This window comes from Ovis aries, chromosome 2 (assembly GCF_016772045.2).
Source record: "Ovis aries strain OAR_USU_Benz2616 breed Rambouillet chromosome 2, ARS-UI_Ramb_v3.0, whole genome shotgun sequence".
NCBI lineage: Eukaryota > Metazoa > Chordata > Mammalia > Artiodactyla > Bovidae > Ovis > Ovis aries.
The window spans coordinates 113,323,191-113,342,529 of NC_056055.1; the positions used below are offsets into that span (position 1 = coordinate 113,323,191).

General features: G+C 36.4%; 1 protein-coding gene across 3 annotated transcripts in view; it reads right to left on the reverse strand.

Annotated features, from left to right (window-relative positions):
* OCA2 (OCA2 melanosomal transmembrane protein) overlaps positions 1–19,339 on the reverse strand; it is a 339,669-nt gene that overhangs the window by 107,144 nt on the left and 213,186 nt on the right. For all 3 annotated transcript variants that reach the window (XR_009599263.1, XM_004004469.5, XM_060409587.1), the window contains one exon: positions 12,482–12,609. Coding sequence is in view for 2 of the 3 variants with exons in the window: in XM_004004469.5 (XP_004004518.1) it covers positions 12,482–12,609 (128 nt within the window). In the remaining variant the exon portion in view is untranslated. The remainder of the gene's footprint in view (positions 1–12,481; positions 12,610–19,339) is intronic.

The window sequence follows — 19,339 nt, forward strand, 5'->3', positions numbered from 1 at the left end:
ATATAAACAAATATTTCAATCAAAAAGAAATTGTCAGACTGAATTTTTTTAATGGCAGCCCCTGCAAACAACAACAAATGAGAGCTGAAGTGGCCATATCAATACCAGTCAAAAAAGATTCTAACACAAAAATATACTAAAAAAAAAAAAAGAGGGAGATATAATAATGATGAAAGTTCTATTCACATGAATGTTATAATAATTATAAAATACATGTGCCTAACAACAGATCTTCAAGACATATGAAACAAAAACTAATACATGTGAAAAGAAAATATACAATTCAACAGTGATAGGTGAGGACTTCAATACTCCACTATCAACAATTGATATAAATTATATAGAATATAGGAACTGTATAAAACTTAAACAAAACTATTGACAAGCATGATGTATCTGATATTTGTAGAATTCTCCACCAAACAAAAGCAGAATACACATACTTTTCAAGCACAAGTACAATATTCTCCAGAAAAGACAAAATGCAAGACTATAAAACAAGACTCAATAAAATTACAAGGACTGATATGCGCAAAATATGTTCTGTGACAATTGAACTAAATTAAAAATAAAAAACAGAAAGAAATATAGACAACCCTCAAATATTTGTAACTTTAAAAATATACTTCTCAATCCATATGTCAAACAAGAATACCATATTTAAATACCTCTCAAAAAGCACTAACATCAACCTTGCTTCTCTTGCCTATTTTTAAGAACAATCTACTTTGCTTGTTTTATAGACTTGTCAAGATTGTCTAAGTGAAGATTTACAAACAGTGATAAAAGCAAAATATGTGACTCTAATGAATCGTGTTCTGATTTATGTAGAAAAAAAATTAAATAAACCTGGAAGCATCTCTCAAATGAAAAGATTACAAATAAATTGCTAACAAATCTTTTAAAAAGTAAATTATAAGAAAAAATAGCAAATATTTTGAACAGACAAAAATGAAAGAAGAGTATAGGTAATAAAGGATTCAGAGAAATGATGCTTGGGGAAAATTTGTAGCTAAAATGCTTATGTAAAAAATAAGAAAGATCTCGTTAATAACCTAAGGTTCCACTTTAAGAACGCAGGAGGCAAAGAGAGAATATCAAATCAAATTCCAATAGAACAAATGAAATAATAAAGACTAGAGCAGAAACCAATGAAATAGAAACCAAAAAATGTACAAAGAAAATTAATGAAAGTAATCTGACCTCCAAGCAACAGCCTGAAAGCATCTGAATCTATGGAGAGGATCATTAAAATAAGAAAACTTAGGTGGCAGAGTAGCAAGAGGAAACGAGGAACTGAGAGTCTAGTGAAAAGAAGCTTGTTGGAAACGGATTTTCTTTCTGGCTAGCGGAATAACCTGAGAAAATTTTTAAAGATCAATAATTTTTAAATTTGTATTTATTTATTTTTAACTGAAGGATAATTGCTTTACAGTACTGTGTTGGTTTCTGTCAAATATTAACACGTATCAGAAAGCCTGAGAACTTTAAATACATACACATCTATAAGGGAAGAAGCAAAGAGGATGGTAATTAAAAAAATGAAATGTTTTTGTAACTGAGAGAATAGACAGTTTTAGATGAAATGCACTACATTCTAAAGCTTAGAAAGTAAGATCTTAAGGCTTTCCAACTTTAAAAAATATTTTCAACTCAAGAGTTTATCCAATTACTTAATATGGAAAAAAGAAAATCAATGTAATTAATATTTCCTTTTAAAAATAAATATCAAAAAGTAGACAAACTTTACCTAGGCTAACCAAGAAAAAGAGAGAAGACACAAATCATCAAAATCAGAAATAGAAAGGGGGATATCACTGATTGCACTGAAATAAAAAGTATTATAAGGCAATATTACAAACAACTTATGCCAAAAATTAAGAAAATTTGGATGAAATAGACAAATTCATAGAAAACAAAAACTAGTAAAATTTACTCAAGAAGAAATAGAATACCTAATAGGCCAAACAAAATGAATTAGGAAAAACAAACAAATATATAAAATTTATCCACAATTTAATTTCATGCCCATATGACTTCACTGGAAACTTTTATTGAATATTTAAAAACAATCTTTCACAAACTCTTCTGCACAGAATTCTTGGCAAATCATTCTGTTGCACTCATTCAGTATGATGCTCATAACAAATCCAGAAAAAAACATACATGAAAATTACATAGACCAATATCCCTCATGAATATATATGTAAAATTTCTCAAAAAATAATAGTAAACGGAACTCAACAACTTATTACAACATGATCAAGTGAGATTCACTTCAGGAATACAAAGCAGATTTAACATCTGAAAATCAGTAAATGTAGTATACCATAATAATAGATTCAAAGTTAAAAAAAATATGTCATCTTAATAGATACATATAAAATTTGAAAAAATTGAATATTAAATTTCACAACAAATAAGGAATATATCCTAATATATTTCTCAGCTTAATAAAGGACATCTATATATAGCCAAAAAAATAAAAATAAAAAATAAAAAAACCTACGACTAACACTATACATAATGGGGAAAAACCAAATCCATTTCCCCTAAGATCAGATATAAGATATGAACGTTAATACTCATCACTTCAACATCAAACTAGAGATTATAGCTAACAAGACAGGAAAAAATTAAGAGAAGGGAAAAGAGAGTATTTGGAGGAAAGGAAGGGAGAAAATGTGAGCTAGTTATAGGCATCAAATCAGAAAAGAAATTAAAATGTCTTTGCAGATGACATGAAAAGAATCTCCAATGGATCTAAAAACAACTACTAGACTAACAAATGGATTCATCAAGGTCTCAGGACACAATATTATTATTTAAAAATTTGTATTTCTGTGTAATGTTAATATGCAATTAGAATATATTAGGTTGTTGCAAAAGTAATGGTGGTTTTGCACTGTTGAAAATTGCCATTTGATATTGGAATACATTCTTAAATAAATGTGGTTATTTTGTACATCATTTTAATGCACATTTCTCACTTTATGTCTTTTTGCTAATAATATTACTTGCTGTTTGTTTTATATTTATTTTAGATTAGGGAAATGATGTTAAATAAAAAGCAAATTCGAGTGATTTTCTTTAGTTCAAAATGTTCATAAAGCAGCAGAGACAACTCACAACATCTACAATGCATTTGGCCCAGTATGTGCTAACAAATGTGCAGTGCAGTGGTGATTCAAGAAGTTTCACAAAGGAGATGAGAAGCTTGAAGGTGAGGAGCATAGTGGCCAGCCTTTGGAAGCTGACAATGACCAACTGAGAGCTATCATTGAAGCTGACCCTCTTACAACTACACTAGAGAATGCCCAAGAATTCAGTGTCAACTATTCTTTGGTCATTTGGCATTTGAAGCAAATTGGAAAGGCAAAAAAGCTCAATAAGTGGGTGCCTCATGAGCTAACCGAAAATTAAGGGGAAAAAAAAAAGAATGTTGTTTTGAAGTGTTGTCTTCTCTTATTCTATGCAACATCAATGAACCATTTCTCCATCAGATTGTGAGAGAGACAAAAAGTGGATCTTATATAATTGGCAATGACCAGCTCAGTGGCTGGACTGAGAAGAATCTCCAAAGCACTTTCCAAAGCCAAACTTGCACCAAAAAATGGTCATAGTCACTGTTTGGTGGTCTCCTGGCCATCTGACCCTTTATAGCTTTCTGAATTCCTGTGAAACAATTACAACTGAAAACTATGCTCAGCAAATCAATGAGCTGCATTGAAATCTGCAACACCTGCAGCTGGCATTGGTCAACAGAATGGGCCCCATTCTTCTGCATGACAACACCAGACAACACGTCACACAACCAACACTTCAAAAGCTGAATGAATTGGGCTGCAAAGTTTTGCCTCATTTGCCACTCTTCAAGCATCTCAACAACTTTTTGCTTTCCAAGGGTTCATTGAATCCTGATGCACAGATTTTTATGTAACAGGAATAAACAAACGTATTTCTCATTGGCAAAAATGTGTTAATTGTAATGGTTCCTACTCCAATTAATAAAGATGTTTGAGCCTAATTATAATGAATTAAAATTTAGAGTCTGAAATCGCAATTAGATTTGCACCAATCTAATAAAATTTAAAAAAACAATTATATTCACAATATCATCAAAAAGAATATAACACACTCTAATAACTTTTGCCTAAGGAGGCAAAAGACCTATACTCCAAAAACTATATACAAGATGTTGAATAAAGAAATCAAAGATGACACAGATGGAAAGATATACCATGTTCTTAGGTTGGAAGAATAAATATTGTGAAAATGACTATACTACACAAAATAATCTATGGATTCAATGCAATCCCTATCCAATTATCAATGGCATTTTTCACAGAACTAGAATTTTAACATTTTACATTTGTATGAAGACACAAAAGACCTTGAGTACCCAAAGCAATCTTGAGAAAGAAAAACAAACCTGGAGTAAAAAAGTTCCCTGGCTTCAGACTATACTACAAAGCCACAGTAATCAAAACAGCATGGTACTGCATAAAACTAGGACTATTGATCAATGAAACAGGACAGAATGCCCAGAAATAAACCCATGCACCTCTGGTCAATTAATCTATGACAAAGGAGGCAAAAATATACAGTGGAGAAAAGACAATATCTCTTCAATAAATGGTGTTAGGAAAACTGGACAGCTACATATAAAAGAATGAAATTAGAATATCCTTTAATACCATACACTAAAAAAAAAAAACTTCAATCAAAATGGATTAAAGATCTAAATGTAAGACATTACTATAAAACTCTTAGAGGAAAACATAGGCAGAACACTCTTTGACATAAATTGCAGCAATATCTCTCTGATCTCTGTCCTAGAGTAGTGGAAGTGAAAGAAAAATAAATAAATGGTACCATATTAAACTTAAAATTTTTGCACAGCAAATGTAACCAGAAACAAAGCAAATATATAATCCATAGAACTGAAGAAAATACGTGCAACTGATACAACAAACAAGGGAATAATCTCCAAAGTTTACAAACAGCTCATGCAGCTCAATATAGAAAAAAATCTAATCAAAAATGGGAAGAAGACATAAATAGACTTTTCTCTAGAGAAGACACACAAGTAGTCAAGAGGAACATGAAAAGATGCTCAACATCACTAATTACTAGAGAAATGAAAATCAAAGCTACAATGAGATATCATCACACACCAGTCAGAATGGCCATCATCAAAAATGCTGATGATGCCATTACCTATTTGCAGGGCAGCAGTGGAAATGCAGAAATAGAGAACAGACTTGAGGAAACAGGGAGGGGAAGGAGAGGGTGGGACAAACCGAGAGAGCACCATGGATACATTTATACTACTATGGAAAACAGCCTGGCACTCTCGGCCGCTGCCCCAACCTCAGACGTGGGGTAACACCTCTCGGCTGCACTTAGTGTGCCGGTCATAGCCAACAGTACCAGGCTGCAACAGTGCAGGAATGGCTGAGAGGAGCTACCCAAGTACGAGGTCAGGGGTGGCAGGCGAGAGGAGCTACCCCGCTTCTAAGGCCAGGGGCAGCCAGGAGGAGCCACCCTGGGCCCGAGGCCAGGGGTGGCGGCCGGGAGGAGCAACCCCATGGCTAAGGAGCAGTGGCTGTGCAGGCACAGGAGGGCCTAGAGGAGCAATCCCACGTTGAAGATCAGGAAGGGTGGCAGTGAGGAGAAACCCTTCATCCAACGTAAGGAGCAGCGGATGCACTTTGCTGGAGAAGCCGTGAAGAGATACCCCATGCCCAAGGTAAGAGAAACCCAAATAAGATGGTAGGTGTTGCAAGAGGGCATCAGAGGGCAGACACACTGAAATCATACTCAATGACAGCTAGTCAATCTAATCACACTAGGACCGCAGCCTTGTCTAACCCAATGAAACTAAGCCATGCCTGCGGGACAACCCAAGACAGGCAGGTCACGGTGGAGAGGTCTGAAAGAATGGTCCACTGGAGAAGGGAATGGCAAACCACTTCAGTATTCTTGCCTTGAGAACCCCATGAAGAGTATGAAAAGGCAAAATTATAGGATACTGAAAGAGGAACTCCCCAGGTCAGTAGGTGCCCAATATGCTACGGGAGATCAATGGAGAAATAACTCCAAAAAGAATGAAGGGATGGAGCCAAAGCAAAAACAATACTCGGCTGTGGATGTGACTGGTGATAGAAGCAAGGTCCGATGCTATAAAGAGCAATATTGCATCAGTTCAGTTCAGTACAGTTCAGTCGCTCAGTCGTGTCTGACTCTTTGCGACCCCATGAATCGCAACACGCCCGGCCTCCCTGTCCATCACAAACTCCCAGAGTTCACGCAGACTCACATCCATCGAGTCAGTGATGCCATCCAGCCATCTCATCCTCTGTCGTCCCCTTCTCCTCCTGCCCCCAATCCCTCCCAGCATCAGAGTCTTTTCCAATGAGTCAGTTCTTCACATGAGGTGGCCAAAGTACTGGAGTTTCAGCTTTAGCATCATTCCTTCCAAAGAAATCCCAGGGCTGATCTCCTTCAGAATGGCCTGGTTGGATCTCCTTGCAGTCCAAGGGACTCTCAAGTGTCTTCTCCAACACAATATTGCATAGGAACCTGGAATGTCAGGTCCATGAATCAAGGCAAACTAGAAGTGGTCAAACAAGAGATGGCAAGAGTGAATGTCGACATTCTAGGAATCAGCGAACTAAAATGGACTGGAATGGGTCAATTTAACTCAGATGACCATTATATCTAATATTGTGGGCAGGAATCCCTAAGAAGAAATGGAGTAGCCAGCATGGTCAACAAAAGAGTCCGAAATGGAATACTTGGATGCAATCTCAAAAATGACAGAATGATCTCTGTTCGTTTTCAAGGCAAACTATTCAATATCACAGTTATCCGAGTCTATGCCCCAACCAGTAATGCTGAAGAAGCTGAAGTTGAATGGTTTTATGAAGACCTACAAGGCCTTTTAGAACTAACATCCAAAAAAGACGTCCTTTTCATTATAGGGGACTGGAATGCAAAAGTAGGAAGTCAAGAAACACCTGGAGTAACAGGAATATTCGGCCTTCGAATGCAGAATGAAGCAGGGCAAAGACTAATAGAGTTTTGCCAAGAAGATGCACTGGTCATAGCAAACAACCTCTTTCAACAACACAAGAGAAGACTCTACACATGGACATCACCAGACGGTCAACACCGAAATCAGACTGATTATATTTTTTGCAGCCAAAGATGGAGAAGCTCTACACAGTCAACAAAAACACGACCAGGAGCTGACTGTGGCTCAGATCATGAACTCCTTATTACCAAATTCAGACTGAAATTGAAGAAAGTAGGGAAAACTGCTAGACCATTCAGGTATGACCTAAATCAAATCCCTTATGATTATACAGTAGAAGTGAGAAATAGATTTAAGGGCCTAGATCTGATAGATAGAGTGCCTGATGAACTATGGGCTGAGATTCATGGCATTGTACAGGAGACAGGTATCAAGACCATCTCCATGGAAAAGAAATGCAAAAAAGCAAAAGGGCTGGCTGGGAAGGCCTTACAAATAGCTGTGAAGAGAAGAGAGGTGAAAAGCAAAGGAGAAAAGGAAAGATATAAGCATCTGAATGCAGAGTTCCAAAGAATAGCAAGAAGAGATAAGAAACCCTTCTTCAGCGATCAATGCAAAGAAATAGAGGAAAACAACAGAATGGGAAAGACTAGAGATCACTTCAAGAAAATTAGAGATCCTGAGGGAACATTTCATGCAAAGATGGGCTCGATAAAGGACAGAGATGGTATTGACCTAGCAGAAGCAGAAGATATTAAGAACAGGTGGCAAGAATACACAGAAGAACTGTACAAAAAAGATCTTCACGACCTGGATAATCAGGATGATGTGATCACTCACCTAGAGCCAGACATCCTGGAATGTGAAGTCAAGTGGGCCTTAGAAAGCATCACTATGAACAAAGCTAGTGGAAGTGATGGAATTCCAGTTGAGCTATTTCAAATCCTGAAAGATGATGCTGTGAAAGTGCTGTACTCAATATGCCAGCACATTTGGAAAACTCAGCAGTGGCCACAGGACTGGAAAAGGTCAGTTTTCATTCCAATCCCAAAGAAAGGCAATGCCAAAGAATGCTCAAACTACTGCACAATCTCACATGCTAGTAAAGTAATGCTCAAAATTCTCCAAGCCAGGCTTCAGCAATACGTGAACCGTGAACTCCCTGACATTCAAGCTGGTTTTAGAAAAGGCAGAAGAACCAGAGATCAAATTGCCAACATCCACTGGATCATGGAAAAAGCAAGAGAGTTCCAGAAAAACATCTATTTCTGCTTTATTGACTATGCCAAAGCCTTTGACTGTGTGGATCACAATGAACTGTGGAAAATTCTGAAAGAGATGGAATACCAGACCACCTGACCTGCCTCTTGAGAAATCTGTATGCAGGTCAGGAAGCAACAGTTAGAACTGGACATGGAAAAACAGACTGGTTCCAAATAGGAAAAGGAGTACGTCAAGGCTGTATACTGTCACCCTGCTTATTTAACTTCTATGCAGAGTACATCATGAGAAACGCTGGCCTGGAAGAAACACAAACTGGAATCAAGATTGCCAGGAGAAATATCAATAACCTCAGATATGCAGATGACACCACCTTTATGGCAGAAAGTGAAGAGGAACTAAAAGCCTCTTGATTAAGGTGAAAGAGGACACTGAAAAAGTTGGCTTAAAGCTCAACATTTAGAAAATGAAGATCATGGCATCCGGTTCCATCACTTCATGGGAAATAGATGGGGAAACAATGGAAACAGTGGCTGACTTTATTTTGGGGGGGCTCCAAAATCACTGCAGATGGTGATTGTAGCCATGAAATTAAAAGACGCTTACTCCTTGGCCGAAAAGTTATGACCAACCTAGATAGTATATTCAAAAGCAGAGACATTACTTTGCTGACTAAGTTCCATCTAGTCAAGGCTGTGATTTTTCCTGTGGTCATGTATGGATGTGAGAGTTGGACTGTGAAGAAGGCTGAGCACCGAAGAATTGATGCTTTTGAACTGTGGTGTTGGAGAAGACTCTTGAGAGTCCCTTGGACTGCAAGGAGGTCCAACCAGTGCATTCTACAGGAGATCAGTCCTGGGATTTCTTTGGAAGGAATGACGCTAAAGCTGAAACTCCAGTACTTTGGCCACCTCATGCGAAGAGTTGACTCACTGGAAAAGACTCTGATGTTGGGAGGGATTGGGGGAAGGAGGAGAAGGGGACGACAGAGGATGAGATGGCTGGATGGCATCACTGATTCGATGGACGTGAGTCTGAGTGAACTCTGGGAGTTGGTGATGGACAGGGAGGCCTGGCGTGCTGCAATTTATGGAGTGGCAAAGAGTCGGACACGATTGAGTGTCTGAACTGAACTGAACTGATGGAAAACAGATAGTAGGTGTTTACTCTATGACGCAGGGAGCTCAAACTGGTGCTCTGTGACAACCTAGAAGTGTGGGATGTGGTGGGAGATTGGAGGGAGGTTCAAGAGGAAGGGGACATTGGTATACCTATGGTTGAGTCATGTTGATTGTGGCAGAAACCAACACAATATTGCAAAGCAATTATCCTTCAATTAAAGACAAATCAATTAAAAGCAAAAAATAATAGAAATACAGTCACAGATGTATAAAACAAAATTATGGTTATCAGGAGGTAAGGGTGGAGGGATAAACTGGGAGATTGATATTGAAATATACATACCACTATATATAAAACAGATAACTAATATGGACCTACTCTATAAACTAGGACATTCTACTCAATATTTTTTAATGGCCTATATGGAAAAAAGAATCTTTTTTATTTTATTTTTACTTTATTTTACTTTACAATACTGTATTGGTTTTGCCATACATTGACATGAATCTGCCACGGGTGTATATGAGCCCCCAATCCTGAATCCCCCTCCCACCTCAAAAAGAATCTAAAAATGAGTGGATATACATATATGTATAGCTGATTCACTTTTCTGTACAGCAGACACTAACACAACATTGCAAATCAAGTATACTCCATTAAAGATTAATCTTAAAAAAACGCTGGAGAGGGTGTGAAGAAAGGGAACCCTCCTACATTACTGGTGGAAATATAAACTGGTACAGCTACTATGGAGAAAAGTATGGTTCAAAGAATGTTTTCCCATATTGCCTTTTTTAAAAACTAAAAACCATTATACACCTACTAAGAAACTAAGATCATGGCATTTGGTCCCATCATTTCATGGCAAATAGATGGGGAAAAAGTGGAAACAGTGACAGACTTTATTTTGGGGGGCTCCATAATCACTGCAAATTGTGACTGCAGCCATGAAATTAAAAGACACTTGCTCCTTGGAAGAAAAGTTAAGACCAACCTAGACAGAATATTAAAAAGCAGAGACATTACTTTGCTAATAAAGTTCCATCTAGTCAAAGCTATGGTTTTTCCAGTAGTCATGTATGGATGTGAGAGTTGGACCAAAAGGAAAGCTGAGCACCAAAGAATTGATGTTTTCGAACTATGGTTCTGAAGAATACTCTTGAGAGTCCCTTGGACTGTAAGGAGATCCAATCAGTCCATCCTAAAGAAAATCAGTCCTGATTATTCATTGGAAGGACTGATGCTAAAGCTGAAACTCCAACACTTTGGCCACCTGATCTGAAGAATTCACTCCTCGGAAAAACCATGATCCTGGGAAAGATTGAAGGCAGGAGGAGAAGGGGATGAAAGAGGATGAGATGGTTGGATGGCATCACCAACTCAATGGACATGAGTTTGAATAAACTCCAGAAATTGGTGATGGACAGGGACACTGGCATGCTGCAGTCCATGGGGTCACAAAGAGTCAGACACGACTGAGCAACTGAACTGAACTGACTGATATACCTACTAGAATGTCTATAATCAAAATGAATGCCAATATGTGACAATGACGATGTAAAGAAACTGGAATCTACTATATTATTGATAAGAATGTAAAATGGTACAACCACTGTGGAAAATATTTTAGCAGTTTCTTAATAAGTTAAAGCAATGCTAAGACCTATTATCTACCTAAAATAAAATAATACATATGTCCACACAAAAACTCATACACAAATATACATAAATGTTTATGAAAATAGGTAAATAAAATATAGTATATCCATATAGCAGAATGTTATTCACCAATAAAACAAATGAGTCTAAGGTACACGGATGAACTTCAACATCATTATTCTAATTTAAAGGAGCCAACAGAAAATAGTACACAATATATGATTCCTTTTAGATGAAAGACAACTCAATAGAAAAAGGATCAGTGATTGCCTAAAGCTGGAGTTGTGAGATAGAACTGACTATAAGGGATCATGAGGGTCATGGGAATGAAACATTCAAAAGTAACTAAAAATTATTGAACTGTAAATGTAAAAGGAATTAATTTTATGATATATAAATTATATCTCAAGTTGCTTTAAATATTCCAGCATTTACCCTATTAGACAAAGAGAAGTACGAAATTCAGAACAATATGCCAAAGCCCAGATGAGATAGCAGTTTACATCTTGAATGAACATGCAATTGAGGCACTGACTTTCAAAAGCCAATCATGAAATAGTAACTAGAATTTCCCTCCTCAATAGTCTATATGTTTTGTGCATAAAGAAAACCCAGAATAGGAAAGGTGAAGTTTTTGAGTAGGAAATTGATGAAGTAGAATATGATTCATAACTCCTTGATGTATTTGGAGGAGCTATGTGAGTTATTACACCTATGTAATATATTATGAATTAAAGACAGATTTCAATGATACAAGGGACCTGTTTAAAAATAATTAATTAAAAACTACTAGTTTTAATCAACAGAATAGTGAATATTGAATGAATTTGTAATCAACAAGTTAAGGTGATCAATGTGAAACATTTGGTGTGTTTGAAGTAATGCTTTGGGGAATAGTATTTTTTATATAGCAAATCTTTGTATTTGAGGAAGTACATGTTTGTGAATCAATTCCCAAGATAAAAGTTATTGTGATAATTTTGTGACAACAATTATAACTAAAACAATACATTATTCATTCTTTTCTTTGATGCAGTCTTTCCCATTATGAGATTATTTATTTAAACATTACACAAAAGGAAGATACTATCAAGATGTATCCCTATAAACTTTTTGTAACAAGTCATTTTGCTCTAAGCCCAATTTAGAGTAAATTCTACTTTACAGCAAGTCAAATTAGAGAAAGTATACAAACCACAAACGTTATTCAAGAAAAAAACAACAGCAACCAAATAAACAAGTTTATTAAATATTATTTAAGTGCCTGAGATAAAAGTTGGTTTAACTTAAAATAGCCTAATTTCAACCCCCATAATTTTCCACTTAGTGAATATGTAGAAAGACTTACAAACTTTGAGCTTTTTTCATTCAGTAAATAAAATGTGAAATATAAAAATCAGGTCTTTTTGAACTATTGCAAAAGTTCAACAAAAGACTTACCTCCATCAGAACAAAGAGTGCTGCAAAGAACAGAAGGGTTGCCCATTCCACTCTGTGTAGAATTATCTCAAAATCATGGATATCAGCTAAAATTAGCAACCAGATGGCACCTAGAATAGCAATCCACCCTGAAAAACAAGTAAACAGACTTAAAGTTTAATTGTTAAAATGCTAATTCTTCATCTTCAGATTTCTTTCTTAATTGAAGGTAACTGATATTCTGCAAACTGAACACACTTAACATGTATCTTTTGGCTAATATATCAAAGAAACCAACACAACAGCCATCAGGATAATGAATACATCCACCATGCCAGCATTTTGCTCATGTCCATATTCTTTTCTCTCTCTCCCTCCTCCTGTCACCCCAACCCACCCCCAGGGGACCATTCATTGCTTTCCTTTCACTGTATAGTTTTTATATTTTCTATAAATGCAATCATATAACATGTATTTTTTTAACAGACTGCTTCCATTCAATACAGTTATTTTAAGATTCTTCAACATTGGTGTGTTCATCCTTCAATTCTTCGGTGTTGGTATTTCATTCTTCTTTTTTGTTAAGTATGGCTATGCCACAGTGCACGTACTCATTTACCTTTGATGGACACTTGCATTGCTTCCAGTGGTTGGCTATTACAAATGAATGTGCTATGAACTTTCATATAAATTATCTATATGTACATTATGCTTTCAGTTATCTTGGATCAATATCTAGGAATGGAATTGCTGAATTATATGATAGGCTAGTTTATGGAATATTTGTGTTTTAAGAAACTGTGAAATTGCTTCCCAAAATGGTTGTAACATTTTGCAATTCCACCAGTAGTATATGGAAATGCCCATTTCTCCATATTTTCAACACTTAGATTTTTTTTATTTTCCAGTGAGCATAAAATGATATCTCATTATGGTTTCAAATGGTATCCCTCTAATGACTAATGATGTTGAGCATCTTTTCATGTACTTACTTGCCATTAATATATGCTCTTTCATGAAGTTTTTGTTCAAATAGGCTGAGCACGTTTTTTTCTAAGCAAATAAAACTCAAAATAAGTAGAAAAAAATGTGCTGGATCAGAAATCAGTGAAATGAAAATAGAAAATTATTAGCAAAAAGCAATAATACTAAAACTTGGTTCTTTGAGAAGATCAAGAAGACTGGTAAAACTTGGTCAATCCAAATACAATGAAAAATGAAAAGGAAATAAAAATGCCAGTATCAAGAATAAGATCGGCAATATGGCTTTAGATTATACAGACATAAAAAGTACTAGTTTTCTATAGCTGTCATCACAAAGTACTACAAATGTAGTGGCTTGAAATAGCACCTCTTTATTATATCATTGTTTTCACAGATCAGAAGTATAATGAGCTTGGCTGATCTCTAATTAGGGCCTCAAAACAAAATCAATGTGTTTGCAGGGCTGCATTTCTTTCTAGAGGCTTCAGGACAAAAACTGTTTCCCTACTTATTTCAATTATAGACATAATTCAGTTCCTGCTTATTTTGATTGTAGATACTATTCAATGCAAACTAAAGTCCCTACTTCCTTACTTGCTATCATCCAGGAGTTGTTCTTAGTTTTAAGAGGCCACCCACATTTCTAGCTCATGACTCACTTCCTCTGTCTACAAAGCCAACAATGGTATGTCAAGTCAGGTCACTCTCACAATTCAAATCTCTCCTGCTTCTCCTGCTGAATCTCTCCAATTAACTCTCTTCTCTCCCACTTCCATTTTAAAGGCCAATGTTATTACATTGAGCACAACTGGATAATCTAGGAAATTTTTCCCTGTTTTAATGTTTGTAACCTTAATTTTACCTGCAAAGTCCCTTCTGCCATGTGACATAACATACACTGGTATTAATATCGCATATTAGGATGTAGACACCTTTGAGGAGCCACATATAGAGTAATTTGGGAATAACTAGCATTTTAACAATATTAAGTCTTTAAGAAGTCTATAAACATGATTTATGTCTCTATTTATTAAGATCTCCTTTAGTTTTTCCTAAGAACGTTTTGTAGAAATTCCAGAACTTATGTGGAAATACAAAGGACCTAGAATAGCCAACACAAACTTAAAAAAGAAGAGCAAAATTAGAGAACATACATTACCTACCTAATCAAAACAGTATAGTGTTACATTAATATAGTCAAACTGATCAATGGAGAGTCCAGAAATGCACCCACAATTTAAAGATCAGATGATTTGCAAGAAAAGTTCAACAATAGTTCAGTGAAGAAATTGTAATTATTTTCATGAATGATGCTGAAACAACTGGATATTCACAAGCAAAAAAATTTTTTACTTTGATCCATTTATTGAATCATACACAAAAGTTAGCTATGTGGACAATGAAAAGTGAAGTGTTAGTCACTCAGTCGTGTCTGACTTTTTGCAACCCCATGGACTGTAGCCCACAAGGCTCTATGTCTGTGGGATTTCCCAGTCAAGAATGCTGGAGTAGGTAGCCATTCCCTTCTCCAAAAGATCTTCCTGACCCAGGGATAGAACCTGTGTCTCCTGCATTGCAGGCAAATTCTTTGCTATCTGAGCCACCAGGAATACTCACATAGAAAATAAGGCTAAAATGTAAAATCTGTAATTTTAAACCTGCTAGAATAAACATATGCAAAGACTTCTTTGATCTTGGGTTAAGTTTTCTTCAGCTCAGTTCAGTTCAGTTCAGTCACTCAGTCGTGTCCAATTCTTTGCCACTCCATGAATCGCAGCATGCCAGGCCTCCCTGTCCATCACCAACTCCTGAAGTTCACTCAGACTCACGTCCATCGAGTCAGTGATGTCATCCACCCATCTCATCCTCTGTTGTCCCCTTCTCCTCCTGCCTCCAGTCCCTCCCAGCATCAGAGTCTTTTCCAATGAGTCAACTTTTCTCATGAGGTGGCCAAAGTATTGGAGTTTCAACTTTAGCATCAGTCCTTCCAATGAAAATTCAGGACTGATTTCCTTTAGGATGGACTGGTTGGATCTCCTTGCAGTCTGGGGACTTTCAAGAGTCTTCTTCAACACCACAGTTCAAATGCATCAATTCTTCGGTGCTCAGCTTTCCTTTTAGTCCAACTCTCACATCCATACATGACCAGTGGAAAAACCATAGCCTTGACTAGACAGACCTTTGTTGGCAAACTAATATCTCTGCTTTTCAATATGCTATCTAGGTTGGTCTTAACTTTTCTTCCAAGGAGCAAGCATCTTTTAATTTCACTGCTGCAGTCACCATCTGCAGTGATATGAAGCCCCCCAAAATAAAGTCTCTCACTGTTTCCATTGTTTCCCCGTCTATTTGCCATGAACTGATGGGACCAGATGCCATGATCTGAATGTTGAGTTTTAAGCCAACTTTTTCACTCTCTTCTTTTACTTTCATCAAGAGTCTCTTTAGTTCTTCTTCACTTTATACCACATTCAAAAATTAAATGAAATATAGACTTAAATATAAGACCAAAAACTATAAATCTCCCAAAGAAAACTTAAGAGAAAATCTTTATGACATTGAACTTGCCAATATTTTCTTGGCTGTGACACCAAGAGCTCAGGCCACAGAAATAGACAAATGCGACTACATAAAACTTTAAAGCTTTTGTTTATCAAAGGACACAATCTTTAGAGTAAAAAGGCATCCCATGGAATAGGCGAAAATATCTGGAAATCACATATCTGAAAATGAGTTAATATCCAAAATATATAAAGAACTCCTCAGTTCAGTTCAGTTCAGTTCAGTTGCTCAGCCATGTCCAACTCTTTGTGATCCCATGAAATGCAGCAGGCCAGGCCTCTCTGTCCATCACCAACTCCCGGAGCCTAACCTAACTCATGTCCATTGAGTCGGTGATGTCATCCAACCATCTCATCCTCTGTCGTCCCCTTCTCCTCCTGCCCTCAATCTTTCCCAGAACTCCTACGACTCAACAAAAAAAATCAAATAACCTAATTTAAAATGGGCAGAGGAACTTAACAGACATTTCTCCAAAGATGGTATACAAATAGCCAGTAACCAGATGAGAAGATTTCCCAGCATGACTAATCATTGGAGAGATGCATATCAAAATGACAATGAGAGTCACCTGTTAGGATGACTACTATGAAAAGGCAGGAAAAAGTGTTGGTGGGGATGTATAGAAATTGAAACACTTATGCACTATTGGTGTTTCTAAAGTGATTCAACAATTAGGGAAAATATTATGGAAATTCCTCAAAATACTTAAAGTGTAACAACCATTTGATCCAGCAAACTCTCTTTTGGGTGTACATCCAAAAGAACTGAAGCAGGGTCTCAAAAATTATTTGCATACCCCACAGAACACTACTTGTAATAGCCAAGAGGTAGAATCAACCCAAATACCCATTAATGGATGAATGAATAAACAAAATGGTATAGTCATATAATAGAATATAATTCAGACTTTAAAAGGAAGGAATTTATATCACATTCTATAGCATGGATGAACCTTGAAAATTTTATACTAAGTGAAATAAGCCAGTCACTAAAAGATGAGTACTGTATCATTTCACTTTTATGAAGTGTCTAAAGTAGTCAAACTCATAACAAAACAGAGTGTAGAATAGTGTTACCAAGGTATTTCATGAATAAAATTTTCAGATTTGGAAGACAAAAAATTCTGAAGATCCACGTCACAGCAATGTGAATATATACTTAAAAGTACTAAAGTATGCACTTTAAAATGGCTAAAACAGTGAAGAAGAAGAAAAATAAGGAAGAAGATGGGAGAGAGGGAGAAGGAGGGAGGGAGGAGGGAGAGGAAAAGAAAGAAGAAGAGGAGGGGAGGAGAGGGAGGAAAGAGAAGAGGAGAGGCAGGGGAAGGGGGCCAGGGGGAGAATAAAAAGAAACCAAAGTCTCAAACTGAAAAGTATAATAACTGAAACAAAGATTCACTAGAGTTCAAAAGAAAATTTTAGCATGCAGAAGAAAGAATTGATGAATTTAAAAATGGGACAATTGAAAGTATTGACTCTGAAGAGCAGAAAGAGTGAACAAAAGAGAACACAGACTAACAAATGAACAAACATATGGGAGTTCCAGAAGGACAAGAGAAAGGGGAAGAGAGAATATTTGAGGAAATAATGGCAGAAATTTGCAAATAAGAAATTAGAAATAAAATAGAGAATATCAACAAAACCAAACTTTGATTCTTTCTAAAGATCAACTAAATTGGCAAACTGTTAGCTATAATCACAAAGAAAAAAGAGAATGCAAAAAAAAAAAAATCAGAAACAATGGAGACATTACTATCACCTTACAGAAACAAAAAATATATAAGAGATTACTATTAACAATTATACATCAACAAATTAGATAGCCAGATGAAATGAACAAACTTATAGAAGCACAAATACCTAAACTGTCTCAGAAATAAATACAAATCTTTACAGATTTAAAGCAAGAGATTGAATCACTAATCAAAAACCTTCTAGCAGTGAGTAATACAGAACCAGATGACTTCACTGGTTGTTGTAGTTGTTATTCTTCAGTCACAAAGTTGTATCTGACTCCTTATGATCCCATGTACTGTAGCTTCCAGACTCCTCTGTCCATGGGATTTCCCAGACAAGAATATTGAAGTCACTGGTGTGAATTCTACCAAACATTTAAAGAAGAGTTATACCAAATCTTCTCAAATTCTTCCAAAAATATAAGAGGAGGGAATACTTCTAAGAGGCCAGCATTACTCTAATACCAGAGCCAGATAAAGGCATCAGAAGAAAAGTAGATTTGAGACCTATAATCCCTTATGATTACAGATGAAAAATTATCAAAAAGTATTAACAACTGAAATCCAACAACATATTAAAAGGATTTGACCTAAGAATGTGGTCAACATAGGAAAATCAGTGTTATACATCACATTTATACTATTCATGGGGATCTCAAGGCAAGAATGCTGAAGTGGTTTGCCATTCCCTTCACCAGTGGACCATGTTTTGTCAGAACTCTCCACCGTGACACATCAATCTTCACAAAGCAGACACAATGCTCATTTGTAGATGTGGCTTTGGGTGAAAGTAAAGTCTGATACTGTAAAGAACAGTATGCATAGGAACATGGAATGTTAGGTCCATGAATCAAGGTAAGTTGGAAGTGGTCAAACAGGAGATGGCAAGAGTTAACGTTGATATTCTAGGAATCAGTGAACTAAAATGGACTGGAATGGGTGAATTTAATTCAGATGACCATTATATATACTACTGTGGGCAAAAATCCCTTAGAAGAAATGGAGTAGCCCTCATAGCCAACAAAAGAGTCTGAAATGCAGTACTTGGATGCAATCTCAAAATGACAGAATGAGCTCAGTTCATTTCCAATGCAAACCATTCAACATGATAATAATCCGAGACTATGCCCCAACCACTGATACCAAACAAGCTGAAGTTGAATGGTTCTATGGAGACCCACAAAACCATCTAAAACTAACACCGAAAGAAAGATGTCCTTTTCATCATAGAAAACTGGAATGCAAAAGTAGAAAGTCAAGAGATACCTGGAGTAACAGGCATGTTTGGCCTTGGAGTACAAAATGAACCAAGGAAAGGGCTAATAGCATTTTGCAAGACAACACACTGGTCATAGAAAACACCATTTTCCAACAACACAAGAGAGGACTCTACACATGGACATCACCAGATGGTTAACCCCGAAATCAGATTGATTACATTCTTTGCAGCTGAAGATGGAGAAGATCTATACAGTCAGCAAAAACAAGACCAGGAGCTGACTGTGGCTCAGATCATGAACTCCTTATTGCAAAGTTCAGACTTAAATTAAAGACAGTAGGGAAAACCACTAGGCCATTCATGTATGACCTAAATCAAA